Raw genomic sequence first — 25,271 nt, 5'->3', positions numbered from 1 at the left:
TTATTTAACTATTATTTAACTATTATTTAATTATTATTTAATTATTATTTAATTATTATTTAATTATTATTTAATTATTATTTAATTATTATTTAATTATTATTTAATTATTATTTACTTATTATTTAATAATTTACTTAATAATTAATTAATTATTTATTTAATAATTAATTTAATTATTTATTTAACTATTATTTAAGTATTTATTTATATTTAAAATAAATATAAAATACGTTTAAAATATATTTAAAATGTATTTAAAATACATTTAGGATGCATTTAGGATGTGTTTTAATATTACGTATAATTCGATGTACCCGTAAAAAACGGTCCCCACCAAGCTAAGCCTAATTCGGATAGAGTTCTTTACCGAGCTTTAGAGTATTTTAAGCGAGCTGCATACCGGGGCTGTTATGTACATGCTGTGTGCTGTGCGCTGTGCGCCGTACCTAGGTACTATTATATGTGCGGCTATAGTACCTACTTAGCAGGCGGGCTGCAAAAGTATCCAGCCACAACTCCAATTTATTGCATTCCTTACTAAAACAACCAAACTTTAATCTTACTTTCCTTAACAACTATATTATATATAGTATTATTTCTTATTATTAATCTACTTAAAATTAAATACTTTATTAAATAATATTTATCTAACTTATTAAAATATTATTATTATAATATTAAAAGGAGGTCTAATTAAATATAATATACTTAAATATATTAAAATATAGAGTATATATTAATTCTTTAAGTATTTTAACCTTTTTAGGTAAGATATTAATTAAGTTATTAAATTATAAGTTTTAAGTATTTTAATATTTTAAAACTTAAAGAGTATTATAATTTAGTATTACCTTAATAATAAAGCCTTCTAGTTATTATAATAACCTAATTTTAACCTTAATTATTATAATAATTTAAATACCTATTAGTTTTTAATAACTTTTAATTTATTTAGTTATAATTACACTTATAAAATTTATACTTAATTATATTAGATAAGTTAATTTTTTTAAAACTTTAATAAAATATACTTTAATAGAATATATAAAATTATTTATTAATTATAATAAAGTATTACTTTTAATATAAGGCTTTAAATTAAGGCTTATAAAATAATATTTTAGTAAAAGATAGACCTATTTAATTAATATAATTATTTTAAAAGAGAAGTTAGGTAATAATAAAAATACTTAATAAGATTATAAAAATATATTATATATAAAATTAAACTTAATTATTAAGTAGACCCTTCTAATAAGATTAAACTTATAGTATTAACTAATAATACTTCTTTTAATAAAAAGTTAAAAGAAGGTTAAAAAAGCTTATATATAAGAAGGCTATATAGATTATAAAGGAGTAAACTCTTTAAAAGTCTTTAAAGAAGGTTTATAAGTAATATTATTATACTCTTTTTAATAACTTTAAAGTTAATAATAACCAAAAGTAAAAAACTTTTAAATATTCTATAAAAATAATTATTAGATTAAATTACTTTATATTATATAGTAGTAATAGAATTAAAAGTTATAAGTTATTATTTTATTAATATAAAATATATATAAATAATAATAATAAAGTTAATATTAATATATATAAATATATATATAAGTATATTTATAGGATATTAAGAAGTATTATAGGTTATATAGATTTATTATATAAAAGAATAGTAATAATATATATTTAATAGTTATAATTTAAGACTTTTAAAAAAAAGAAAGTATATTTATTATATTAAATTTTTATTACTATTTTAAAATTAACCCTATTAAGAATATTTATTATATTAATATAGTTAAATTATATATAAAATAATATAAATATTAATTTATTAATAACTTATAATAACTTATTAAAGAGAGTTAGTAAACTGTTAACCTAAAGGTAATTATATAAATATATAAGGATATATCTAAATAGTGGATTAAGTTATATGATAGTGGTAGAAAGAGAATAAACTGTTAAGTGTTTTTTTTTTAATATAAATATTATATAATTTGATAATGTGAAGTAGTGTGGCTATTTAAGCGCCTAAAGCGCTTAGGGGCTGAAATTGGAGTTGTGGCCGGATACTTTTATAAGGGACCTGCTTAGTAGGTACGCCGAGGCCGTGTGGCCAAGTACCCAAGTATTCATTCGTGGGTATAGTTCAGCCACCGAGGGGGCGAGGTCAGCTGGCCCGTCGGTCAAAAGCACGCTCATTTATCGTGCACGTATTGTGCTGTACAACGACACCTCTTTTGTTGTTGTGCAGAGTTGCGCAGTGCAGTCAATGACCGTAACGTGCAGCCACGGCAGATAACAGTAGCAGTCAGCCATGGATGACCGGCCTGGGCACGTTGGCCGTTGACAGCGGGCCGGTGCCTGCGTCCCCAAGGCCACCAGAAGTGTGGCCTTTTTCTTCTGGATGATTCTGACCTGCTGCAAAGAAAAGGGCCGAGGGGGTACAACAGTGGTGTAGCTTTTGTTCACATTGATCGCTAGCCACAGGTGCTGAAGTGTATATAGCCTTGCAAACCAGACCATGGGCCATTAACGTGGGGCCAGTCCTGCTAGTATCAACTCTGTCGGCTCTTTATTTTCTGCCTCTGTCCCCCGAGCCTCCAGGCACACTTTCACCTGGGCTGAGTCCACCCTGTCCACCGATCCACCGAGGGGCACACAAGGAGCACCGACGACAGCCCCTCCCCGCACCCGTCGCCCAGGGCGGTCGGGCCCGAGATGTAGCTGCCGAGATATTACGCAACGCCCTGCCAGCACCTGCTGGGCATGACGCCCGATTCCACTTCGACCTGCAATTACCCTCCCTCTAACTGCTGTTTCTGGCGCTGTGAAGTTCATTGCAGTGCCGTTCGAGTCAACTGGGGAGATTTCATGGAGGAGCCGGCAGGGTACAAGGGTACACGGGCGCCAGGCGTCAACCGCAGTCCCCTGCCCATTCCCCAGTGCAGATGCAGATTCCCTTCCCGAACGCCCACAGATCTGGGTGTGCCGTGTGCGTGTGCGTGTGTGTGTGTGTGTGTGTGGAGAGAGAGCAATGATGGTACGGACTGTCCAGCCGGCCACGTTGGTGTCGGCGTCTCCTCGTCTCCTCGTCTCTTCTTATTATTAGGCCCGGCAGTCCACGTCCTCTTTTGGATCATGTCCGCTCAACCTGCTCGCTGATTTAACCGCCCCCCATTCCTGAGAGGCTGCCTCTTAATTGTCCTTCCTGTCTTGCTGTGACCTCTGGCCCGTGACCAGGCAGGATAGACAATAGGCCATATTGCACTTTGTGTTATATCCGGGCGGCCCTACTTGCTTCTTCTGTCTGTCTGTCTGCCTCCCCACGGCCCACTCCTCGTCTCTCTGCACCAGGACGGGCACCACCCTTCCCGCTCCTACGCCACATAAGATCTAGGATCTCCCAGATCGCCCAGCCCTTTTGGGGTTCTCTATATGCGCCTATCGACCGGCTTATCTCATTCCCATTCCCTCTGGGCGAGCCGTCTTACTTTCCACCTGGCCAGGTGTCTGCCGTCCCCTCCTCTCTTTGCTTTCGATCGCTTCAGAAACCAGCAGGATGGGTTCCTATAGTATGGGAGACAAACTCGACCTCAAAATAGCCGTCTTCGGCGCTGGTGAGTTTTTGGGCTACCCCGATCTTGGTTGTGGCGCAGCGGACGCATTAGTCCCGTCATAGATATATACACTACACTCATTTACTGACACTACCCTCAACTAAAGGCATGGGTGGTCTGGGTTGCGCGCTGGCCCTTGCGAAGAAAGGCTTTCAGGACATAACCGTCTATGAGAATGCGTCAAACCTGGGATTTGTCGGGGCCGGGATCCAGCTGGCCCCCAACATGAACCGGATCCTCGACCGGCTGGGGTGCTGGAAGGAGATCTACGCAGAGGCGACCAATGTCAAGGAGACCAGTATAAGGCGTGAGTGTGCTTGGGCGTGGCTGGCATCATTATTCATCCCGGATATGACGATATAGATCCGACTTGCTGACGAGAGACGTGTGGGCTCCTGCAGAGGGCAGCACAGATCAGGAACTGGCTCACGTCGAGATGCCCGACGTCGAGGACAAGTACGGCTACCCACACTGCACGGGGCACAGGTCATCGCTGGCCGGCGGCATGTACAACGGCTGCAAGAAGGAGCCCGCCATCCGCTTCGAGTTCTCGTCGCGCATCGAGGGCATCGACTCGTTCGGCCCGCGGCCCACCTTCACGGTCCAGCCGCGCGAGGGCAGGCCGTACCAGGTCGAGGCGGACATCGTGCTGGCCGCCGACGGCATCAAGTCGACGACGCGGCGGGACATCCTGGCGCACCTGGGCGAGGAGTTTGGCGAGGCCGACACGGGCCAGGCGGCGTACCGCATCATGCTCAAGCGCGAGGACATGCAGCACGACCGCGAGATGATGGCCCTGCTGGACAGCGACTGCGTCGTGCGGTGGATCGGCGAGAAGCGCCACATCATCGCCTACCCCGTCGCCAACAAGACCATCTACAACCTGTCCTCGGCCCAGCCCGACGACAACTTCGCCAGGGGCGTCTCGGCCACCTACACCACCAGGGGCTCCAAGCCCGAGATGGTCAAGGTCTTCGAGGACTTCTGCCCGCTCGTCCACCGCATGCTGGACCTCGTGCCCGACGGCGAGGTCTGCGAGTGGAAGCTGCGCCAGCACCGGCCCCTGTCGACGTGGAGCCTGGGCTCCGTCGCGCTGCTGGGCGACGCCTGCCACCCGACGCTGCCGCACCTGTCGCAGGGCGCCGCCATGGCCATCGAGGACGGCGCCGTCCTGGCCGAGGTCCTCAGCCGCCTGCCCGACACGCGGCCCCGCACCGTGTCCCGCGCCCTCAAGGCCTACGAGGTCCTGCGCAAGGACCGCTGCACCACCCTCGTCGACATGGCCGCCTACTCGGGCCGCCAGCTGCACCTGGGCGAGGGCGCCGCCCGCGAGGAGCGCGACCGCCAGTTCCGCGAGCACCGCGACAAGAAGGGCGCCGTCCCGGACAAGTGGGCCAGCCCGGACGTCCAGAAGATGATCTACGGCCACGACTGCGTGGCCGACGCCGCCGACAAGTTCGACGACATCTTTGCCGGCCTGGGCGAGGTCAACGGCGTGAACGGTGTCAACGGTGTTGTTAATGGCGTCAGTGGTCGAAATAGTGCCCTCTGATGGGCTCATGTCATGTCATGCTATTCTGTTCTCCTCTTTGTTGTTGCTTGTTTGTTTATTCCCCCTTCTGCGCACAATCTTAAAACCTGTATATTTAGACTACCTAGGTTAGGTACTTTGGGGAGTGATTCTCGCTTTCCAGCGATGCCACCATCGGCAGGGATGAATGATGATTCCTCTCATACCATCCGAACAACAAAAACTACTTGCTTTCCTGACATACGTTTTGGACAAACTTTGTACTCAGCCCTGCCCAATTGTGTCATGGCTGATACTACAACAGGCTCATTGCCGTCCGACCAGACTTTCCGCACGCACCCGCCCGCCCGTCCGAAAGAGTAACTATCACGCTGTTGTGAGAAACGTGAAAGCTTCGCGGTCTCAAGTTCTGCGCCCCGAAGACAGCACAGCACAGGGCGGGCGGGCGGTGATATCACCAGCTGGCCGGCAGAGACAAGCCCAAGATTGATCTCCCGGAGCTCCGATTCTCTCTAGTCCCGGCGCATAACTCAGGCAGAGAGGCAGGCAGAGAGGCAGGCAGAGAGGCACCTAGGCAAGCTGAACACAGTCACCAGACAGAAAGACTCGTGTGTCGTTGTAACCTGTCAGACCAGTCCGAGGGTCTCTGAGACCGGCGCCCTGGCCTAGAATGGCCCGTCGCAGCGGGAGGTCGGATCGATACAACCTCACGGCTCGGCTCCAACATCGGGCGCCGGACGGCGCACGTAACGGTAGGTTTTATGCAGACAGACAGAGAGGAGGAAGGCGGGGGAGGGGGCTTCGAACCTGTCAGTGTCAGGAATTAGCACCGATCCATGCCCGGGTGTGTGTCTGCACACCGCACAGAGGTCCAGCTGGACATGGTTGTTTGCTTTTCCCTTTTGACAGTTTCAGGTGCCGGCAGACCAGCCTGATAAGGCCAAGCAGCGCGCGGCTCAGCATTTGATGCGTATCGATCGCCGCGCGCGCGCGGCAATGGTCCGCGGCAAAGCCCAAGACAGTTGACGCATGCCGAGGCAACTTCGCCCGACATGGCAAAAGATGTAATTCATGGTTCCAGGCATGTGCACACTAGTAGCTAGCTTCTTGTGTACAGCAGGAAAGAGGCCGTTCTCGCATTCTATTAACTAACCACTACTAGTATGCAACCATGCCATATTAACAAAGACTGGGTATTCTTTTGTAGCACCACCGCCGGTGCGCAGGGTGGTGTATGTGTTCGCGTGTGCGTATCCACAACAACATAAGGGAAAATCGACGCAAGTTTATAATCGCTCTGGTGTCCAACCAGCCTAGACGCTCTCCTCGGGCGTCCGCGCGTCCCTGTCCTTCTCGAGGACGCCCTCGCCGGACCCGGCCTGCGAGGGGAGCCCCCGCGTGGCGGCGTAGTCGTCCTCCTCGGCGAGCTCCTCGAGGGTCTTGCGCTTGGTCTCCTTGATCATGAGCGTCGAGAAGACGCCGCACAGCATGAAGAGCGCAAAGATCTCGAGCACGTGGTTCAGCCACGGGTTGGCGTTGTCCGCGGTGGCGCCGCGCGTGCGCAGCGGGGCGATGGCGCCCTGGCCGATGATGGAGCCGATCTTGCCCGACGCGGCCGAGATGCCGTGCGACGTGGACCGGTACCGGGTCGGGAAGCACTCGCCGGGCACGATGAAGGTGGTCGAGTTGGGCCCGAAGTTGAAGAAGAACTGCGCCAGCACGTAGATCGCCAGCAGGCCGTTCTGGCCCAGCTTGTCGTAGGCGAAGCCCATGACGATGAACAGGATCGTGAGGATTATGAAGCCGCCCAGCTGGATCGGCTTGCGGCCCAGCGTGTCGACGGTGGCGACGGTGACCCAGTATCCGGGCACGGCCCCGGCCAGGACGATGATCAGGTTGCCAATCGCGGTGTTGTAAAGGACCTCGCTACTCGTGGTTAGTAAGGCGGTTCACGGGGAGACGGCTTATAGTCATGGAGCCCTGGGTAGTGGCTGCTTGAGGGCGGCACTTACTAAGTGGTCTTAGCACCCTTGGTCGAGTAGCCAATGGCCTGGAGAATCGTGGCGTTGTTCAAAGAAAGACCGTAGTAGGCAACATCAAGGAAGAACCAAGAGAGAGCACAGCTACACGTGGTTAGTCATGAGCGGGTGATCAGGTAGGACACGACGGAGTTCTTACCCGGCAAGGAGCATTCCATTCTTTGGAACAGCGTAGTGACGCATGAAGTCCTTGAAACTGGCCTTCTCGACCTTCATGTTCTCCGCGGCATTCTTCTGGGCAGCCATGCGGGCGACCTCGTCGACAGATGCCTCACCCCTCTTGCCACTGACGTAAAGCTTAGTGTCCTCGTCGGCCTTCTCCACGTCCATCTTGACGTCGAAAGTGTATCGGGGAGTCCTAGATGATAGGCCATATTAGTAATCGGTCATGTATCGTTGAGGATGAAAGAGGTTGAACCTACTCGGGGATCGTCAGACGGAAGTAGAGAGCGACGCAGCCGGGGACAGCGCCGAATCCGATGAGGATTCTCCACATCTTATCCACGGCGACGGCACAATCACCAGTGCAGTTGGCCGGCTTGGATGAGGTCTCCAAAACGTCCTTGAACCCAAGGGTTACGAACAGCATCACAAAGGCGGCAGCGAGCTGGCCAATTCCTTGCATAGCGAAGACAGCGCCCATCATCGCTCCTCTCCATTTCGTGGTCGCGAATTCGGAACTATTACATACAGGTTAGCCATCAGTTTATCAAGAATGGAGTCATGCGGGTGTCCAAGACAGGTGGCAGAACCTTGCACAAAACCGTCAAAGTATTTCAAAGGGCCACTTACGTGATGATGGATGACAAGGGATAGTCACCACCGATGCCGATTCCCATGAGCACTCGCCAGAAGATGATGAGTCCAATACTGTGCAAAGATGTGTAAGCTAAAAGTTGAACAAGATTCAAGTACAGAGAGGCGTGTGAAAACGTACACATCCATAGAAGGAGAGCCACTGGTGAGCGCCTGGGCAACAGTCGCGAAGATGATGATCATAAGCTCCAGACCATACATCTTCTTGCGGCCGACCTAGAGAGCGGTTGGTCAGCACTAGAGGCGGCAAGGAGCTGAGACAGGATCCAATGGACGTACAATATCAGCGAGAGTACCGAAGCCGAACTGGCCTATGACAGTACCAGCGCTGGTAGCAAGCTTGATGGCCGTGTCGGAACTGACAGGCATCTTGCCTACGCCGGGGTAGTAGACAATGCCCAGCATGAGGGTCAGGAGGGAAGCGGCGAAGATATCGTAGCTAGCGGCGAGGTTGATTAGTTTTCACGTCGTGTGCCACTTAGTAAAGGAGGAGTTTATCATACGAGTCTGTGAAGAAACCCACGCCGGCGACCAGAATAGCCCTCACATGGTACCAACCGAAAGGAGCCTTGTCGATCTCAGCGAGGGCAAGACGACGACGCTCGTTGGGATCTTGGACACTGTGGCATCCAAATGTCAGCTATCGTGAAAACAGGAGAACGAAGACTTCCCGTGGAAACCAGCGAGATCAGGATGGACTGACTGGAGGAAATCGTTGTGGAAGTTGTGGTAGGCGGCGTTTCCACCCGACGTCTTGTCGACAGCTCGGGGCTGCGTGGACTCGGCCATTGTAAGTGAAGGCCGGTGTCTAGCTCTTCTTCTTTCGGTGTCGATGAGCAACAAAACCCGTGGTGCTGAGGGAGAGCGAGAGCCGAATTGAGATGCAGAAGAGACGGTCGATCTACGAAATGCTCCCGGGAAAGATAAAAGAGGGCAGCCTTATGGGTTAAGGGTAAAGACAGAGAGGGCGTGCACGGCGTGCTGACCGCAGCTGATGTGGACAAGGTTCGCAGTTTAATATTCAGACATGCGGGTCCCCTAGTGAAAGGTACTTGAGTACGTATCTGCATGCAACGAGCAACATTCCATCCCTTGTCAAATACGTACCGCCCCCGTAGCCCCGGGTCTAGTCTGACTAGGCTACCAGACATGTTGGTAAGGATGAGACAGCCCATTCACCACCTTGTCACGATACCATGACCGGATATCGAAGGCTGACCTCGTGTCTTTGCAAACGCCTGCTCAGAGGCTGGAGAGTTTTAAGTGATCGTCTGATCATGAATGATTCACTGTCCTCGAACAAATAAATGAAGCTGAATTTCGGAATGAAGTCTGTTCGCACAACTGGAAAACCAAAACTGGAGGCACATGTACCTCCGGCAAGTTCGCTGGTTCGAGAAAAGGTTGATACAGATCCATGCTCTGCAGTTCGGCCCAGGCTCGGGCTGAGGGGAAGGGATGCCTGTTGGCAAAAGCACGGGCTGGGGGTCAGGCTCTAGAAGCTTTCGGTCGGATGTCGCAATGGGGAAGGACTGGAAAGACCAACCCTCACTGGTGCCCTGGGTCAGTAGCCCGAGATTGATACGCTTTGCGCTCGGTGTCTCTGACAGGCCGAGGAACCTTCCGGGTCCAGTGATTGGCGGGGTGTAGACATCAAGCAGCATCCGAGATGTTCCAGCCAGATCCTTCCGTCCACTAGAGTATCGAAGCCTTGCTATTACATCGATCCTGCCTTATCCCAGCGAGAGACATAGAGACGATCCGCCTCGTGCCGTGCCTGTTGATGCACTGAAGCCGCGTCTGTCATTGGCACCTTATCATCGGCCAGGGTGACGGAAACGCCCTTCGTCAACCATCTAGTGCCACCATCGAGTAGCCAGCCCGTGGGGGTGGAGATGCCGGGCATCGGTCGCTGCCAATCATTCAGAGCATGTGTCTCTCGTGGATAATCCCAACAGGCAAACGCAGATGCGTGCGGATGCCCAATTACTGGACGATAGTCTGGCCCTGGGCCCCGTCACGCCCCGTTCAGTATGATGGGGACCTGAAGGAGTAAGGACGCCCTCACCTTATGCGCCAAGGACAGCGGCGTCGAAAAACCCTCCTTTGGCTCAGCCTAAACGACGTTGGGGCGTCGTCAAGCTTCGAAAGATCCGGAGAGGCGAGGCTCGAAGAAGGCATGCGCCGTTGCACGAACCGGCAGGGGTCCCCGTTCTGACCCAGCCTCCCCACGAATTGACATGTGCAAGTGGCCCACGTTCTCCGTTCAACAGCTGCTATTGGTCAATGCAAGAAGTTCTTCCAGCCCGGTGATAGGACGGCAGAAGTCCCCCACTATTTGTCCCGACGACATGCCTTTCAGCTCCTGAAGCGACGATTTGATATTTTTCGAGCCTTGAGTCGGCACGAAATTAGGAGGGTGTTCAGGCCGGTCTTTAATCCTGCAGAGGATCAATTGCCAAGACGCATCTTGGCTCCCACACGCTTTCATCGGTATTAGTCGCACGCGCCCAGCGGTAAGCTGCCGTCTTGGTCTTGGAAACAAGCATCGACAAGCATCGACAAGCATCGACAAGACATTTTTCCAAGCCTACCAAGACATTGGCAACATGATCTCCATGTTTTGACGTGGTGTTCCAAGAACATTAGGCTCGTTGTTTTGCAGAGCCGCACGTCTGTATGCAAGAGCATGACATGGACGCTGCAGAGACCACGAGGCAGCTGCAGGACTCCAATCTTAGAATACCACCCCGTCTTCTCCACTGCAGCCGTCTCGTAATTGCAGCGGGATGGATCGTCGAGACCGGGGTCGCTGATATATCCCCATGGTTCAGAGCAGAGTCTGCTCGACCAACCGGAATGACGGAACGTGTCACGTTTCCCCTGTGGTCCCAGACTGCCGGATCGAGCCAGTCGTCCAAGGGTACCCTCTGTCGTGAGCTGCCCCACGGACTAGTTCATGCTTCGCCGATCACAGATCTTGTATGCGGCCCAAGGTTTGTGGCTTCATTGCCTCTATAGCGCGGTACCTTTCTCTGTCATGCCACCTGTCATGGTCTGCCAGTCAGCCAGTACGACCAGGTCTCCCATGATATTTGGAAGACCAGCTACCGGGCCGCCCGACCCTCTCGTGACAGGCTGAATTGAGGGTGCTATTTCCACGAGGTAGCCACAAGCTACCACCAATCAAGCGGCAGACCGCATATTTCGCGCTCTGGGTTCGGTCCCCAATCCAGTAGACAAATACACGCAGAGCCGCGCAGATCAGCCGGGGCTGAAGCCAGCGCAGAGTGCCGCCGATTCACGCGGAACTGGCGTTAATGCGTCGCGATGAATTCATGGCCGCGTGCCCCTTACACCTCATTCAGTTGACCGAGATGGATTGGGCGCGGAGTCCCAAGGTAGCCGCGGTATCCGGAGCTTGCAAGAGCTCTCTTGACTGAAGTTCGCGATTATACCTCTACCACCTTCCCATCGTCGTCGTCGTCGTCATCATCCAACTCCACAACACGTGGTGTCTCCTCCTCGACTTCATTATCTAGCATTAGCACCTGGACTAACCGCTCGCAAGCCAGCTTCACGCCGTCCTCTTTGACACGCAGGTGTGTCTCTCGGACGATGGGGTAGACCTTGATCTCTCTCATCTTGTCTCGCCCTTCTCGAGTCGTAGTGAATAGCATCAAGGTCTCCACATGTGTCTGGATGATGCTGGGGTCGCGTTCACGCTCCTTGTCTGGTGGCAGCAATGACAGCTCCGGTAGCATTGCCATCATATCATCCTCGTCGTATTCCTCACTGCCCATTATCGGCAGCAGAATGTACGGGAAAACATGAATCTCATCCTCGGAGAAGAACAGAGGGTGAGAGGGGACATCAAAAGCAACATTCTTGATGGTACTCGCCACTCCTTTGCGCCTGATGTCGGACTTGTGCTCGGTGAAAACCTTGAGTTTCGTCAAAGGAATCACAGAATCGTACTCTTGCCGCTTGACGAAATACTGTCTGACTTCTGGGTGCTTAGCAAGGTCAGCAAACAGATACGCAAGGTAGTCATAATCGGCATCCTTGTTATAGGATCCATCGGCGCCCTTCACGAAGAGGTCGACCAGCTGATTAATGACCAGGTCGTCTGATGCCAGCCCTTCGGGCGCCTTCTGCTTCCGGTTGATGATATTTTTCAGTCCATCCCACTTGGCCAAATTCGCTAGCAGCATTGCCAGAAGATTTGCATTAGGCTCTGCAGGGTTCTAGAGATGTTGTTGCATTAGCACGTGGAGCCCATGAAGTGATCGCCCCAGCCGCAGCTTCTACCGCCTTGAGGTCCCGCAGCTGAGCAGGCTGGATAAGTAGCGTACCGTTATTCGCGAGAACACAACATCGAGGAATTTTTTATCTGTGGCCAGGAAGTCGAGGACCTCGGTGTCCGCGGCGATATTTACTAATATCGTCAGTGCATGCTGGGCGATTTGCTAGCAGTCAGTCAGTACGGCAAGTTTCTCGAAGCCCTACAGACCACACCACATACTGGACGGTCCTGTATCAGAACTTTGAGGTTCTTGACTGGGACCAATTGGTTGATCTTGAAAATGGACGGTTGTGCTGTTGAGTAACCAACGAGGTTCTCCACGGCAACTGCCCTAATCTGTGGGTTCGGGCTGGCGATGAAGCCGACAAGCTGTAGGGAAAATTAGCCGAGCTCTATTGCTGTTTCCACGGGACATGTCACACACACCTCTTCAAGCTCGGTGGGCATTTTCAAGTGAAAGGGGCTTTGGGCTTTTGATATGTGTACTTAGAAAAGATTTGAATAGAATTTGGCCACTTACAACTTTTGGAAGGGGGCCAGGGATGAAATGAACCACATTGATGGCGGGGCAGGCAACAAAAGGTCAAGCCTGCTCTCCAGTGGCCTTGGTGGGCTTGGTGGGGGCGGCTTAGACGTGTGCTTATCGATAAGGTTATGGTGGCAGAACTCAATCAGGAAAGGAAGTCGGTCAAGTTTTTTCCTAATTCCTTACCGGAATGCGCCTGAGAAGTATTCAACCCTGCGACCTCGAAGTCGAAGAATCCCACGACACCATTCAGACTTTGAGAATCTTTTGAAATCACAGTACGCCTCATCGGAAATGCCTAAAGCCACGACGCCTGTGGGCGAGCGCCAAGGGCGTCGCCACAACCCTCTTGAAGCCGACATCCTCGGGGGCGCCGGTATCCTGAGATCTGGGAAGACAGGGAAGAAAGCAAAGGAAGAGAAAGAAGAGGACCACTTTGTGAATTCGAAACAATCAGCGCGCATTCTCCAACTAGGCCGGGAGCTCGCCGACGAGGACGACGACCAGAACAAGCCCGCCGCGGAGTCGCGAAAGAGCGCTTTCGATGTCGATTCGCGATTTGTGCAAGAAGACGACAAGGACGATAGCAGATTCGACGACGAGGAAGCATGGGGCGAGGAGGAGGAGATCGAGCTCGAGGGCGCCGAGGTCGCACCTGAGGACCTGGCGATGTTCAACAAGTTCCTGACAGCCGACGAGGATCCGCTGTTGAAGCACGGCTGGGACCGGAAACCCGCCGACGGCGAGGAGCAACAAGCAGGGACGAATCTGGCGGATTTGATCATGCAAAAAATTCAGGCGTTCGAAGCCGGCGGAGGGAACCAGGAGGACGTGGGTGGCATGGAAGACTTCCCTGAAGAGGATCTGCACCCCAAGGTCATTGAGGTCTATGCGAAGTGCGTCGTTTATCCATCCGACAGAATAACACAGAATGCCGCCGTACTGACTCTCTTTTAGGTGCGGCATGATCCTGAGCCGTTGGAAGAGCGGGCCACTTCCGAAACCTATGAAGATTCTTCCGACAGTCCCTGACTGGGAGAGGATTGTCGAGGTCGCACAACCTGAGAACTGGACTCCAAATGCGATTTATGGTCTGACCCGTATCTTCGCCTCGGCGAAGCCAGCTGTGGTCCAGCGATGGCTCGAGATAGTGGTGCTGCCTCGGGTGCGGGACGAGATCTACGAGACGAAGAAGCTGTAAGTGTGCCTTGCAAGGACTATTTGCTCCGTGACATTATGTACTTGCATGTGATTTCCAAATAATCGCCAAGTACTGACACTCGACGCCGCAGGAATGTTCACCTGTACAACTCGCTCAAGAAGAGTTTATACAAACCATCTGCCTTCTTCAAGGGAATCCTGTTCCCCCTCGTCGGCTCGGGCACGTGCACGTTGCGCGAGGCTCACATCGTTTCCTCCGTCATGGCCCGCGTCTCCATCCCCATTCTACACTCGGCAGCAGGACTGAAGGGGCTTTGCGACCTGGCGGCCCAGCAAGCCTCTAATGGCGAAAACGCTGCTGCCACAAATGTCTTCATCAAGTGCTTGCTCGACAAGGGGCTGGCATTGCCGTACCAGGTCATTGACGCGCTGGTGTTCTTCTTCCTGCGATTCAGGTCGGTCGACCCTGCGGCTGTAAAGGAGGCCGAGGCTATGGAGAGGCCATCAGAATCAAAGATTGGGCGTCAACTGCCGGTGTTATGGCATCAGTGTCTCCTGAGTTTCGCTCAGAGGTATCGAAACGATATCAACGAGGACCAACGAGAGGTATGTAAAGCGTAGCCTTTGTGGCATTCACCCAGAATGCGTATCCCATAACTTCCCGCTTTCCCAACCCTGGAGGACAGCTTGACTCCCCAACTCGGCGTGGTCATTTGGCCATTTTACATTCGAATACTCACATGCTATTCCGTAGGCTTTACTCGATTTGCTACTCACCCACGGTCACTCTGCCATCGGACCTGAGATCAGGAGGGAGCTGGTTGCAGGTCGTGGCAGAGGTGTCCCAGTCGAGCCACAGGGGCAGGCTTTTGATGGAGACGATACCATGCAGATTGATTGATCCTGATAGAGGAGCTATCTGGATTTCGATGATGGATGAATACCCGCACGGCATCTGGTATTTACCAGATTTTTAAGGCATGGAAAATGAGTAGTAGGGGAATGGCGTTGCGGAGTTCAGGTGGGCATTGCGTTCACGTTCTTTTCTGCAATGTCGAGGGCCGAGGGCCCATCTTCGTGGTACCGGCAGGCCATTCTGTCTAGTGGCAGGTTGCCCATGAATATAAGCATCTTGAAGTAGTCCAAAATTTGAGGTTTGCTGTGTTTCTCTATCTTCACTTACCACACGTGGCTACCATGGTCTACTCAGAAAAAGCCTCTAAGGTTAGAAGTCTCTAGATTTGAGATAGAATCATGCAACCCAATTGCCACCAGATATGGACGAGACTTTTCTGGGAAGCCGTGGGAGACCACTTTGAATGAATGATCCTGGGATACGAAACTCGTTCTTGGTTTAGCCTACTCGCATTCTCCGCAGAATTTGGAAATTTGGAATTCTCCTCAATCATATAAAAGCAATTGAATACTAGTCAAATCAATGCTAATTCAGGTCTGCCTGGAATTCAGGTTGGTACAGGCTTACACTGGATTTGATGGTTCAGGGGCGACTGCGCCACACTGCGTTGCTGTGGCTGAAAATCAATTTATTCCCTGTCGGGTCGCGTCTCCCAGTCGCGTTTCGGCAGCAACTGGACACACGCCAGGAGACTGACAGCCAGTGTGCACCTCAGGACCAGGCACCATACCGAGGCGCCGCATCACAAAGGCATTCATGCGCCTCCTGCCTCGTCGTTTCCTTGGCCTTTTGAGCGACACCTGTTGGCTGAATTGACCCATTGAAATCCCTCCGCCTTTCTACATCCCAACGGATCTACATGTCCCCGGGGCACCCTTGAGCTCTCGGCGGAGACGGGCTCATAAGGTCATAGGCGGCGTTATTTAACGTGGTCTTGATTTGACACATTCTCGCACTCATCATGCCACCAAAATCTGCACCCAGCAGGAAGCGTGGCCGCCCGCGGAAAGACGAGGATGACGTCTCGTCCAAGAAGCCTAGGCTCACTGGTAGGCAAGCTGCCACCAGATCGCGAGATGCACCGAACGGCGACGAAAATAAGCAAAATGGCCAGGCAAAGGGCAAGGACGATGTTTACGACTTTCATGACCCAGATGAAGCACCAGCCGCTCGGACTCCATCAAAGGCCAAGCCCCAGCTGAAGGGCATCCTCACTCCTAGCAGGAGGCAACGTGGCCAGGCCCCCAAGAGTGTCGCCTTTGACAATCCCAAAAATGGGGAGGTGTTATTCGAAGACAAATCGACAAAGCCAGTCAACCCAACTCGGAAATCCACCAAGTCTCGGAAGGAACCCGAAGATGAACCGGTCGAGGACGCCGGCGAGGACTCAGAAACGGCAGAGGATGATGAGGTTTGTGCCCTGTGCAACAAGCCAGATTCCAAGACCGGGAACCAGATCTTGTTCTGCGACGGTTGTGATCTTGCTGTGCATCAAAAGTGCTACGGCGTGCCTAGGATCCCACGAGGGGATTGGCTGTGCAAAGATTGCTCCCTAGCCCCATCTAGCACGACAGCAAACGGGTCGACGGCCAAGGATCAGAAGGCATCAGAAGCAACTGTCGAAGCCGCGCCCGATATCCCGAATTTTGAGCAGCATCTGAGCTCCCTGAAACGCGTCCTGCTGGATCGCTGCACCGGCAGACGCCGAATGAGGCTACGGGACCAGGACGAGGCATACGAGAAGACGTTCCAGCTCGTCCAGCAGACCGTCCTGGCGGGCGAGGGCAATTCCATGCTCGTCATCGGCGCCAGGGGTTGTGGGAAAACGACGATGGTTGAGTCGGTCCTGTCCGAAATTGGCCTGGAACACCGCGACCAGTTCCACGTCGTGCGGCTCAATGGATTCATCCACACGGACGACAAGCTGGCGCTGAAGGACATATGGCGGCAACTGGGAAAGGAGATGGAAGTGGAGGACGACCTCATCGGAAAAACGAACAACTATGCAGACACGCTTGCATCGCTGCTCGCGCTGCTGTCACATCCTTCGGAGATTGCAGAATCTCACGAAGGGGTCACCTCCAAATCGGTGGTCTTCATCATTGATGAGTTCGATCTCTTCGCTACACACGCACGCCAGACACTTCTCTACAACCTGTTCGACATAGCCCAAGCGAGGAAAGCACCAATTGCTGTGCTGGGTCTTACCAACAGGATTGATGTGGTGGAGAGCCTCGAGAAGCGAGTAAAGAGCCGATTCAGCCATCGTTACGTTTACCTCTCACTGCCGAAGACGCTGTCGTCCTACTGGGCGGTATGCAAGCAGGGCCTCACGGTAGACGACGAGGATGCCAAGGCAGAAGGGCTTCCGGTCACTCTGCAAGGCTTCACCAAATTTCAGGAATACTGGACGAAAAAGATCGAGGCACTATATCAGGACCAGGGGCTCAAGGACCTCCTCGAGTATCACTACTATAGCACCAAGTCGGTGCCAGCCTTCCTCAACAGCTGTGTGCTCCCTTTGGCGGCAATCACACCGTCAAAGCTCTCCCTACGAATTACGCCCGAGTTCAGCCCGTCCATCGACCCACCTGACTCCAAGCTCTACCTCTTGGAGTCCCTCTCAGATCTGGACTTGTCACTCCTCATTTCCGCGGCCCGCCTCGACATTGTCGCTCACACCGACACGGTCAACTTTGCGATGGCCTATGACGAGTACACAACGTTGATAGGAAGGCAGAGAGTGCAGAGTGCCACCTCGGGCATGTTGGCGCTTGGAGGAGGAGTGCGTGTCTGGGGGCGAGGCGTCGCCGAGATATGCTGGGAACGACTTGTATCACTAGGACTGCTCCTGCCAACCGGCCTAGGCGGCCGGATGTGCAAGGTCGACGTGACCCTGGAGGAGATTCCCGCTGCTGTAAAGCTGAATGCTATCCTCTCCAGGTGGTGCAAGGAATTGTAATGGCGGCTAGTCAGACTTACACCATCCGACCGCAGCTCTAGGTCCGCCTATCACCGAGTTGCTCTGGTATATTTTCTCTCTTTGTGGCTGGGTCACCAGCAAGCCACACTTGCTCGGGCGACTCTTCTCCCTGGACGATCTTGGCCTGAATTCAACGTAGGGCCAGGACAGCCTGTGGATACCTTCAGGTATCAAGCAATACAACCATACACGGAATTTGAGTCTCCCGTCAGATGTCCCATTATTTGCCTGATATATTTAGTGTTCCTACGTCATAGCAAAGTGAGGCATGCCAATTGAAAATCCGGAGGAAGCGCCCTCACGATAGACGAGGATCGAGATATCATGTGTCAATGTACGTGATCCCCCCCCCCTCCTCGTACACACCGCCGAACACCGTGCCAGCTCAGCAAACCTCCGGGGCGGACCAGGGGAGACTTGGGGGAAAAAAAGCCCAGGCATCGGTAATTCCCTTTGTTGAGGAGGAGCACACGCGCGCGCGCCAGCACGAAGCATTACAAAAGAATTGGATCCGCCGCAGACACTGTCCTGCGCCCTTACGACACCGCCGCTTTGACGTCGTGGGCCACCCTCTGCTCACTTCCTTGCGCGCATCACCGGTCAATCGTCATTTCCCCTTTGCGCCGCCGGGCCCCCATGCAGGCCCCCAGGCCTCCCCTCCGCCCTATCTATCCTCACGCCCCTGCCCCCCGGGCGGGCGGCGAGTCACGATCCTTTTTTTTTTGGTCCTCTTCTGACTGTCTCTCTCCCTCTCAGCGCCCCCCCATCCCCCCTCCGCCCCTCCTCGTGAGCTCGCTCGGTGCTTGTGTAAGTGTGCGCGTGTATGTGCTTGTGTTGTGTGCTCACTGTGTAGTTTATTATTACCCAGGCATCGAGATTTGGCGGGAGGGCTGGCCGGGGATTTCCGAGTTATGTTCAATTCTGGGGCCTCGATTACAAAGGGCTTGCAGGGATCTGAGTCGCAAGCCGGCGACGACCTCGACGAACACTTCCCTATGCGTTGCTTGCCCTAGCTTGCTTGCCCTATGTCCCACCGCGTCCCGACGCGGGTGCTACACAGTACCTGAGGACTGGTCCCCTTTTTTTTTCTTTCCTTCCCTTCCTCTTGCGTGTTGCTTGCCAAGTCGGATTGTGGGGAGCGCGCGGCAGTTGTTCATGGATGTGTGTAGACTATGTAGGCATGTATATGGATGTATAGATGGGAATTTTAAAGTTATGTGGTAAAATTGCGGAGCCTCTCCCTTGGTGTCGGTGTCGGGACTGTCATGACGTGACACTGCCGAGAGGCCTGACGAGAAGATCAAGCAGACTCGGTATGTCTCTGGCCGATACGCGCACGGGAGCACGATGTCTTGAGTTGGATGCATATGAACTATCTGGTAGGCATAAGCAGACACTGCTTCCATGGTGGCACTCGCAGTAAAGACAAAGACCTATAGCAAGCTTCAGGACAGGCTTCAAGACTCTTCGCACTCGCATTGCACAATACAATAGTGTGCAATACGAATACGTAGCATTGGGCAACAAAAGCAAATCCTAGATCCCCACGCACCACCAGCTGATGGAGGAAGGCAGCCGGAATGCTTCGGACACGATCAAACTGTATCTCAACCATCTCAGGCGTGATAATCGTCGCCGTCGTCACTCATCTTCCAAAGACGTGCCGCGCCGCCGCCGCCGCCCTTTTTTTTCACCCTCCGCATATGCAGGTCACGGTCACACGAACCATTCCCGACTTCGTCTCGGCCGCCAACACTCCCCTGTGCGAATCCCACGTGGCGACGCCACATGGCCCCCATCGCAACTCCATCTGCCTGAATCAGAAACCCCGTATCCTCGCTGACAATCCGAAGCAAGCACTGGCACAAGGGTGGTGATCACTTCCCCCGCCACACACAAGGTTCTCAGGGCATGTTCAGCTTGCCCCCACCCAGGCAGCCCCCCGGCCGTGGCGCACATACCCCAAGGCGGCCGTCCGCTCGAGGACGACTGCCTCGCATGTACGGCCATTAGCGTGGGACCAAAAGAAGGGTGTCGCCCGGTACATCCCCACCTTGCGTGGTACGCGTGCATGAAAATACAAAGGAGCTGATGAGACCATCAAAGGGGGGAGGGGACGACGGATCCCTCGTCGATGGGGGGGACAACCTGGGCGCTGTTACGCTCCACAGGCGACGGGTACGCATACCCATTCCGTCTTCCGAGGTGCTTAGGCAGGCGGGAATAGGTTCGGAGGGGTGGATGATTTGATCGGGGGCGGAAGATATTGACACCACCTCGTATGAGAAGACCGCACAGGATCACCAGAGCGTGTGTGAATATCCCATCCATTAAACGACCGGTGCCTGGCCCCCCATCGCCCCCTTTTCCCCTTCCGAAGGATCACCAGGAACTTTATTGCCCCTTGGGGTCGGATACCTGACCCGTGTGACGTCCTCCGGGCCCCGCCTGCCTAGTCTCAGTCATTATCCCCGTCGCCGCAGCAAATGATCAGGGAGACCGCCAGCGCGGCAGCAGCCATGAAGAAACCCTTGTCGGCGTCGCTGGCCTGGCGGCGGCTCCCGCCGCTGACGCCCACATGGCTGTGGCTGCGGTGCGAGATGGGCTTCGGCCGGTGGTCGTAGACCTCCTCCTCGTCCGAGCTGTCGGCTTCGTGGTGGTGCGCACGCGGGACCGTCTGCACGGCGTACTCCTCGCGGACGGCCAGGGCCATGCCGTCGGGAGGCTTTTCTTCGTCCTCGTCCGGTCCCAGTAGCTTCTGGCGGCGGTGGTGGCTGTGCGGGTGGTTCCGCCGGTGGTTCCGCTGGGAGTGGCTGCGGTGCGAGGGGTCGCGGTGGTGGGTTTGGTGGGAGTGGTGGTGGTTGCGGTGGTGATGCTGGGACCGCGAGCTAGAGTGCCGCCGCGACGAGGCTGTGCTCGCTGGGATGTAGCTGCCGCCGCTGTCGCTGTCGCCGTCCTTGTCGGAGCCGACGGCTGAGTGGCCGTCGTCCGAGCTGGACTCGTACCGGGCTTTCTTCCTCGAGCTGCGCCGGGCGGCGCTGCCTGGGCCGTAGCGGTCGCTCATCGTGGACTTATATCCAGCTTGGCTGTTGGCTGTTGTGAATGGTGCTCTTGCATCGATGATCAAATCACGCTCTCGTCGGACCCGTCATCGGGCGCACCTGAACCGTTAAGGCCTAGTAGGTGTCCCGAAAGAGCTGCCGGAGCCTTGTGTTGAGGCGGAAGGCGATGGGCGTACGCATGGCCTTGGGTGCCGATGGAGAGCGGAGATCCTGGTCCGGCGGTGGCATAACTTGTTTCGAGTTCATCAAGCTCGCCCCCTCCTTCACCTGTGCGTATCGTGCGGTGTAGCAAAACCTGCTTGATGCTCCTCGTGCTTCGCTCCGAATTGCTGATCAGGCCGCCTTGCAGCTCGAATAATTAGAGGCAAGTCAGAATCCCGGCAAGCGGTAGCATGTGGCTTCCCACGGAGCGGGCCCAGTCCCCTGGCGTCGAAGCCTTGCAACCGAACAAAGCCTTGCAGTTCAAGGCTGACGGTGGGCGTGTAAGTGCCCAAAGCGGAATGTGGAGGAGTACTCCGTAGCAGTGCAAGGCTTGGTAGGTGCCCGACGGTGGCCCAATCTGATACCCTCCCAGAGTTGGCAGATCAAGGAAAAGACGGGACGGCGGCCAAGGTGAGACGGCGAAGCTGAAAGCTATACACCGGAGACAGGCCTCGCGCACCTCGTCCCCGCGAGGAGAAGGCGGACGGAGCGCAGCATCTTGTCCCCAGTCACTTGACATAGGCAGGCCCCTCCAGGCCCGTCCAAAGCTTGTAGCCCTCCAGCGCCGGCACTTGGCACACGGATGTAGGTGGCAGAGATTCCCATATGGGTTTGAGATGGTGTTGATAGGCCCCGGATGCTTCGTAAGCGTCGGGGTTCGAATCTTGGTCTTCGAATCGGGCTCATCCCACCCCAGCAAGATCGCTGTCTGCCGGAAACCTTCGCGAACCCAGGGCAATGACGGACGGCAACTGCCCCACAATCTGCAGCAGAGACAGGCGTGACAGGATCTGGCGAGACATGGCACCCAGGCAAAATGGGACCGTGGCTGCTGCATCAGCTTTTACTCAAAAGTCCAGAAGTTCCATGCATGGCGGACGCTCAAGTCTGTGCCCCCACGCACTGTCCTGGCCTCGAGAGCACTCATGGCACTCAAGGCACTGTACGGATGGATGGAAGCAGTCGTAATATCGACCACGGCCCGCCGCTATAGCAGAGGTCTGCGTTGTGCCGTGCGCGCCTCGAGGCCGGCTCCTGGTCGCCGCAAGCCACTGCCCGCCCCCCTTTGGACGTGGGTTATGTCCCACTTATAAGAGCGCCTGCTCATACGATGATCCCACCCGGCATCATATATTGGCAAAGAGGTCTGGCTCTGTTCTCAGCTCTTGCTGGAGCGAACATAGATGCGCTAATTGCCAGCTCGGACGGTGGCCGAAAGAGTGAGGGCACCGTCTTGACTTCTGGGCCACGGTGGACAGTGGGCAGTGGGCACAGGTCGAGCCTCCCTTCAAGCCTCCAAGGCCTGCCCGGGCTCGTCGACGCCGGCTGCGTGTTGTCGACTTGTCATGCGCGACTGTGGCGTCCCGACGGTGGCCAGCAGGCAGTTGTCGGCCAGCACCTGTCGGCCAGCTCCGTCCGCGGAAACCCGCGCGATGCAGTGCTGCAGAATTGGGGGTCAGGCCGGGCGGGCCTCATAACAAGTCGAGGGTGATCAAGGGATGCATGCCCATGATATCAGTCAAACTCTGACGGTCGAGACGCGGTGCCTCGTTAGTCCATTTCAGAACGGCAGACCCTCGTCTAGCCGGCCTAGCAGGCCTAGCGGCCAGGCTGGCAGGCTGGGCAGCTGGGCAGGGCCGAGCAAAAGACTTGCAGGCTGCAGCTGCTGCTGCTGCTGCTGCTGCTACTGCTAGCTGCTGCAGTCGGGCGCCAAGGTGTCGGATGAGGGCGCCTTTGTCGGCTGACTCGCGCTTCCACCCGCCGCCCACAGCGGCATGACTAAGTAGTGCAGAATTGTGCACACTGGTTGACTGGCACAGTAATGCGATCCTCGGTTAAGCCACAGGGTCGAGGCCATCGTTGTCCAGACCATGGGCAGCCCCACGCCCATGATTCTGTTTGTCTGTGTCTTTGCGGGCAAAACATCTGCCCAGCTTGGGTCTGTGCGCCCCTCTGGCGTCGCGAGATCCACCCACAGCTTCAGGCCGAGTGCAACGGCAAAGACCACGGGATGCTTAGCCGAGCCCACGACGGCCAGCCCCGGCAGTAACCGCGGCTCCGACTTACCCAAGGCTGTCGGTCCCTTTTGGGGCTAACTAACATACACTACACAGTACGGAGTACGACCACCACTCACTCACTCACAAGCCGTGCGGGCGGCCACGCTCTCGCCAGTCGCGACCCTCAGCCTCGCCCACTGTGCACGTACAGCCTTCCCATCGCCCACACACCTTGCACCCGCCGGCACACGAGGCACCAGACATATCCAAGACACAAGATTCCACAATAACGGTCATTACGCAGCTCGGCACCGCAGACGGTGTGACCCCGTCACACGCAGCACACGTGCGAGGGCCGTCCGAACACGGCAGGCTGGCTGCCCACGTTTTTGATATTGGCCTGCGACACCCTCTGGGCAACCCCTGGTACCAGCCAAGGCTGCCGCCAGATCACATCGCACGACACCTCTTCCTATATCGGGCAGGCGCACAGGAGCCACCACTCGTAAACACACACATGCACCCACCCCCCTGCCAGCCGGCTACAAGAGAGAGAGCCTGCGCCTGCCGTGCGACCTCGCATCCACACACCGGTTCGCGGATGTGAGCCGGCAAAGCACGCTGCGGCTGGGATGCACGTGTGCGTGCGCGTTTTTTTTTTGTGTGTCTTATTAGGCTGCAGGCAATAATGTAGCAAAGGGCAGGCAGCAGAAGCCAGCCGCTCCCGCCCTCTGTCTCGGGAGGGCTGGCGCGTTACATTCTTTCAGGCGTCAAATTCTCTCTTGCTTGTCTGCATCCGGCCAGCAGGCAGGCAGGCAGGCAGGCTAGCATGCATCACCCGGGGGCGGAGGTTCCTAAAGCGGCAAGCCGTGGGCTGGCGGGAGCATATTGTGATGTAGGTATGTGCGTGTGTAAGTCTATTCTGGCCCTTTGTTGGGACCGACATGGATGGACCGGGCGTATGCACACACTCACGCGTTGGGATGGGGCAGGGGGGGAGGGGTGGGCTGGACCGCTGCCGAAGACCTTGCGAGCCATGTGGAAATGTTCACGAATCTGAGGGAGTCGCCGCAAGGCTGCAGCGAACAAGCAACCAACCGACCAACCAAGCAGAGGGGGAGGCAAGGCCGAGATACGCTTTGGCGATCGGCGGGTGGGTTCCGACGGGGTGAGAAAAGAACCTTCGGTGAGATTTGGGGACCTAACACCCCCCTTCCCGCCCGGGATCCTCCTCATCCACTGCCGGACCGACCAAGATTCATCGTGCGGCCCGCCCGTCCTCGGCGAAGGAGAAGCAAATCAGCCGGACTGCCCTTGTCTCATCATCCGCTGGTTGGGTAGATGCCAATCTTGGTCCCAAACCCCGGGGATTCCCGGCGACGGGGTAGGTGCTGCTACTTTACCACATAGGCCTAGATACTACTGGTCAGGCTGGTCTGCCCCCTTTCACGATCCACGGGCCCCCGTTGCACCATGCAGAGATATATATGCGCCAATCCTGCCTGCTGCGACGCGTCCGATGCAGCATGTGCTGGCTTGTGCCACCTCAAACCATGTGCGCAGCGCGGTGAGAAACGGATCTGCATAAGCAAAATAAATGATGGCAAGGCAGTTTCCCCGTGTCGCCCGGCCGGGTATGCTCCTCGTGTGACGATCCAAGGGGCCGCTGTCGGCACCTGGGGGCCTTCTGCGCGGCGTGGGCAGCGTGGCAGACCCAGGCAGGGCCGCCTGCATGCGTCCCATTCCATGCACGCATGCATTCTCAACCGCATTTGCACAGCAACCCCATGCTGCCGTGTTACGTCCTTTCTGGCAAGCGACGGGGAGTCGGCATCCGTCCGGACTGGAGCGCGTAGTTGACCCGCAACACCCTCCCGCAACACCCGGGGGGGGGGGTTCCTGTCAGCACGATTGCTTCTGGTGCTGCAACCGTCAGAGAGGAGGAGAGGCAGTCAAACGCGCAGTTAAACACCGGCCAGTGGCGAAGGAGACTCGGCGTCCCATATGCGGACTCTGAACCCCGCGATTATAGTACATATGTAAGCTTGGCCGATTAAAATGGCGTTTCTAAAGTCCTCGGGCCAGGCCAAACCCTGCTGGCGAT

General features: G+C 53.9%; 7 protein-coding genes across 7 annotated transcripts; 4 read left to right on the top strand and 3 right to left on the bottom strand.

The window, feature by feature from the left end:
- Nucleotides 1–2,856: 2,856 nt before the first annotated feature.
- On the top strand, nucleotides 2,857–5,712 carry KVR01_003601 (uncharacterized protein). The gene is made up of 3 exons (XM_044794870.1): nucleotides 2,857–3,626; nucleotides 3,733–3,933; nucleotides 4,028–5,712. The coding sequence occupies exons 1-3, from the start codon at nucleotides 3,569–3,571 to the stop codon at nucleotides 5,176–5,178; spliced, it is 1,410 nt and encodes a 469-aa protein (XP_044648616.1). The 5' UTR covers nucleotides 2,857–3,568; the 3' UTR covers nucleotides 5,179–5,712.
- Nucleotides 5,713–5,742: 30 nt separating this feature from the next.
- On the bottom strand, nucleotides 5,743–10,888 carry KVR01_003886 (phosphate transporter PHO84). The gene is made up of 9 exons (XM_044792919.1): nucleotides 8,716–10,888; nucleotides 8,516–8,632; nucleotides 8,292–8,451; nucleotides 8,134–8,228; nucleotides 7,989–8,066; nucleotides 7,619–7,876; nucleotides 7,336–7,554; nucleotides 7,170–7,280; nucleotides 5,743–7,083 (listed from the first exon to the last, which is right to left on the bottom strand). Exons 1-9 carry the CDS (start codon nucleotides 8,799–8,801, stop codon nucleotides 6,471–6,473), a joined length of 1,737 nt encoding a protein of 578 aa, XP_044648901.1. The 5' UTR covers nucleotides 8,802–10,888; the 3' UTR covers nucleotides 5,743–6,470.
- Nucleotides 10,084–11,346, top strand: KVR01_003446 (uncharacterized protein; the record flags this gene model as incomplete). Its single annotated transcript, XM_044784952.1, has 4 exons — nucleotides 10,084–10,173; nucleotides 10,662–10,820; nucleotides 11,034–11,142; nucleotides 11,210–11,346. 4 exons carry the CDS (start codon nucleotides 10,084–10,086, stop codon nucleotides 11,344–11,346), a joined length of 495 nt encoding a protein of 164 aa, XP_044648461.1.
- KVR01_002379 (uncharacterized protein) lies at nucleotides 11,026–12,955 on the bottom strand. Its single transcript, XM_044782225.1, has 4 exons — nucleotides 12,745–12,955; nucleotides 12,538–12,687; nucleotides 12,368–12,481; nucleotides 11,026–12,259 (listed from the first exon to the last, which is right to left on the bottom strand). The coding sequence occupies exons 1-4, from the start codon at nucleotides 12,763–12,765 to the stop codon at nucleotides 11,465–11,467; spliced, it is 1,080 nt and encodes a 359-aa protein (XP_044647394.1). The 5' UTR covers nucleotides 12,766–12,955; the 3' UTR covers nucleotides 11,026–11,464.
- A 74-nt stretch (nucleotides 12,956–13,029) lies between these two features.
- On the top strand, nucleotides 13,030–15,281 carry KVR01_002134 (snoRNA-binding rRNA-processing protein ENP1). The gene is made up of 4 exons (XM_044791404.1): nucleotides 13,030–13,740; nucleotides 13,802–14,041; nucleotides 14,137–14,611; nucleotides 14,760–15,281. Exons 1-4 carry the CDS (start codon nucleotides 13,139–13,141, stop codon nucleotides 14,904–14,906), a joined length of 1,464 nt encoding a protein of 487 aa, XP_044647149.1. The 5' UTR covers nucleotides 13,030–13,138; the 3' UTR covers nucleotides 14,907–15,281.
- Nucleotides 15,282–15,597: 316 nt separating this feature from the next.
- KVR01_003235 (origin recognition complex subunit 4) lies at nucleotides 15,598–19,078 on the top strand. The gene has a single exon (XM_044787441.1). The coding sequence runs from the start codon at nucleotides 15,883–15,885 to the stop codon at nucleotides 17,881–17,883; it is 2,001 nt and encodes a 666-aa protein (XP_044648250.1). The 5' UTR covers nucleotides 15,598–15,882; the 3' UTR covers nucleotides 17,884–19,078.
- A 1,284-nt stretch (nucleotides 19,079–20,362) lies between these two features.
- On the bottom strand, nucleotides 20,363–20,968 carry KVR01_002666 (uncharacterized protein; the record flags this gene model as incomplete). Its single annotated transcript, XM_044785604.1, has 1 exon — nucleotides 20,363–20,968. One exon carries the CDS (start codon nucleotides 20,966–20,968, stop codon nucleotides 20,363–20,365), a length of 606 nt encoding a protein of 201 aa, XP_044647681.1.
- Between the last annotated feature and the right edge of the window lie 4,303 nt (nucleotides 20,969–25,271).

Source organism: Diaporthe batatas (genome assembly GCF_019321695.1).
Source record: "Diaporthe batatas strain CRI 302-4 chromosome Unknown Contig00003, whole genome shotgun sequence".
NCBI classification, from domain to species: domain Eukaryota; kingdom Fungi; phylum Ascomycota; class Sordariomycetes; order Diaporthales; family Diaporthaceae; genus Diaporthe; species Diaporthe batatas.
Note: the sequence above shows the minus strand (reverse complement) of the source record. Positions and strands in the feature narration are given on the sequence as shown.

Bases quoted from the DNA above. Each gene is read 5' to 3' on its own strand.
- KVR01_003601 (XM_044794870.1), top strand. From the start codon at position 3,569: ATGGGTTCCTATAGTATGGGAGACAAACTCGACCTCAAAATAGCCGTC. The intron at 3,627-3,732 runs GTGAGTTTTTGG...CCTCAACTAAAG, and splicing joins AATAGCCGTCTTCGGCGCTG to GCATGGGTGGTCTGGGTTGC. The intron at 3,934-4,027 runs GTGAGTGTGCTT...GGGCTCCTGCAG, and splicing joins CAAGGAGACCAGTATAAGGC to AGGGCAGCACAGATCAGGAA.
- KVR01_003886 (XM_044792919.1), bottom strand. From the start codon at position 8,801: ATGGCCGAGTCCACGCAGCCCCGAGCTGTCGACAAGACGTCGGGTGGA. The intron at 7,877-7,988 runs GTAAGTGGCCCT...TGTATGTAATAG, and splicing joins CCCTTGTCATCCATCATCAC to TTCCGAATTCGCGACCACGA. The intron at 7,084-7,169 runs GTAAGTGCCGCC...AACCACGAGTAG, and splicing joins AAGGGTGCTAAGACCACTTA to CGAGGTCCTTTACAACACCG.
- KVR01_002379 (XM_044782225.1), bottom strand. From the start codon at position 12,765: ATGCCCACCGAGCTTGAAGAG. The intron at 12,688-12,744 runs GTGTGTGTGACA...TTTTCCCTACAG, and splicing joins TGCCCACCGAGCTTGAAGAG to CTTGTCGGCTTCATCGCCAG. The intron at 12,260-12,367 runs GTACGCTACTTA...CAACATCTCTAG, and splicing joins TTGTGTTCTCGCGAATAACG to AACCCTGCAGAGCCTAATGC.
- KVR01_002134 (XM_044791404.1), top strand. From the start codon at position 13,139: ATGCCTAAAGCCACGACGCCTGTGGGCGAGCGCCAAGGGCGTCGCCAC. The intron at 14,042-14,136 runs GTAAGTGTGCCT...TCGACGCCGCAG, and splicing joins ATCTACGAGACGAAGAAGCT to GAATGTTCACCTGTACAACT. The intron at 14,612-14,759 runs GTATGTAAAGCG...GCTATTCCGTAG, and splicing joins TCAACGAGGACCAACGAGAG to GCTTTACTCGATTTGCTACT.
- KVR01_003235 (XM_044787441.1), top strand. From the start codon at position 15,883: ATGCCACCAAAATCTGCACCCAGCAGGAAGCGTGGCCGCCCGCGGAAA.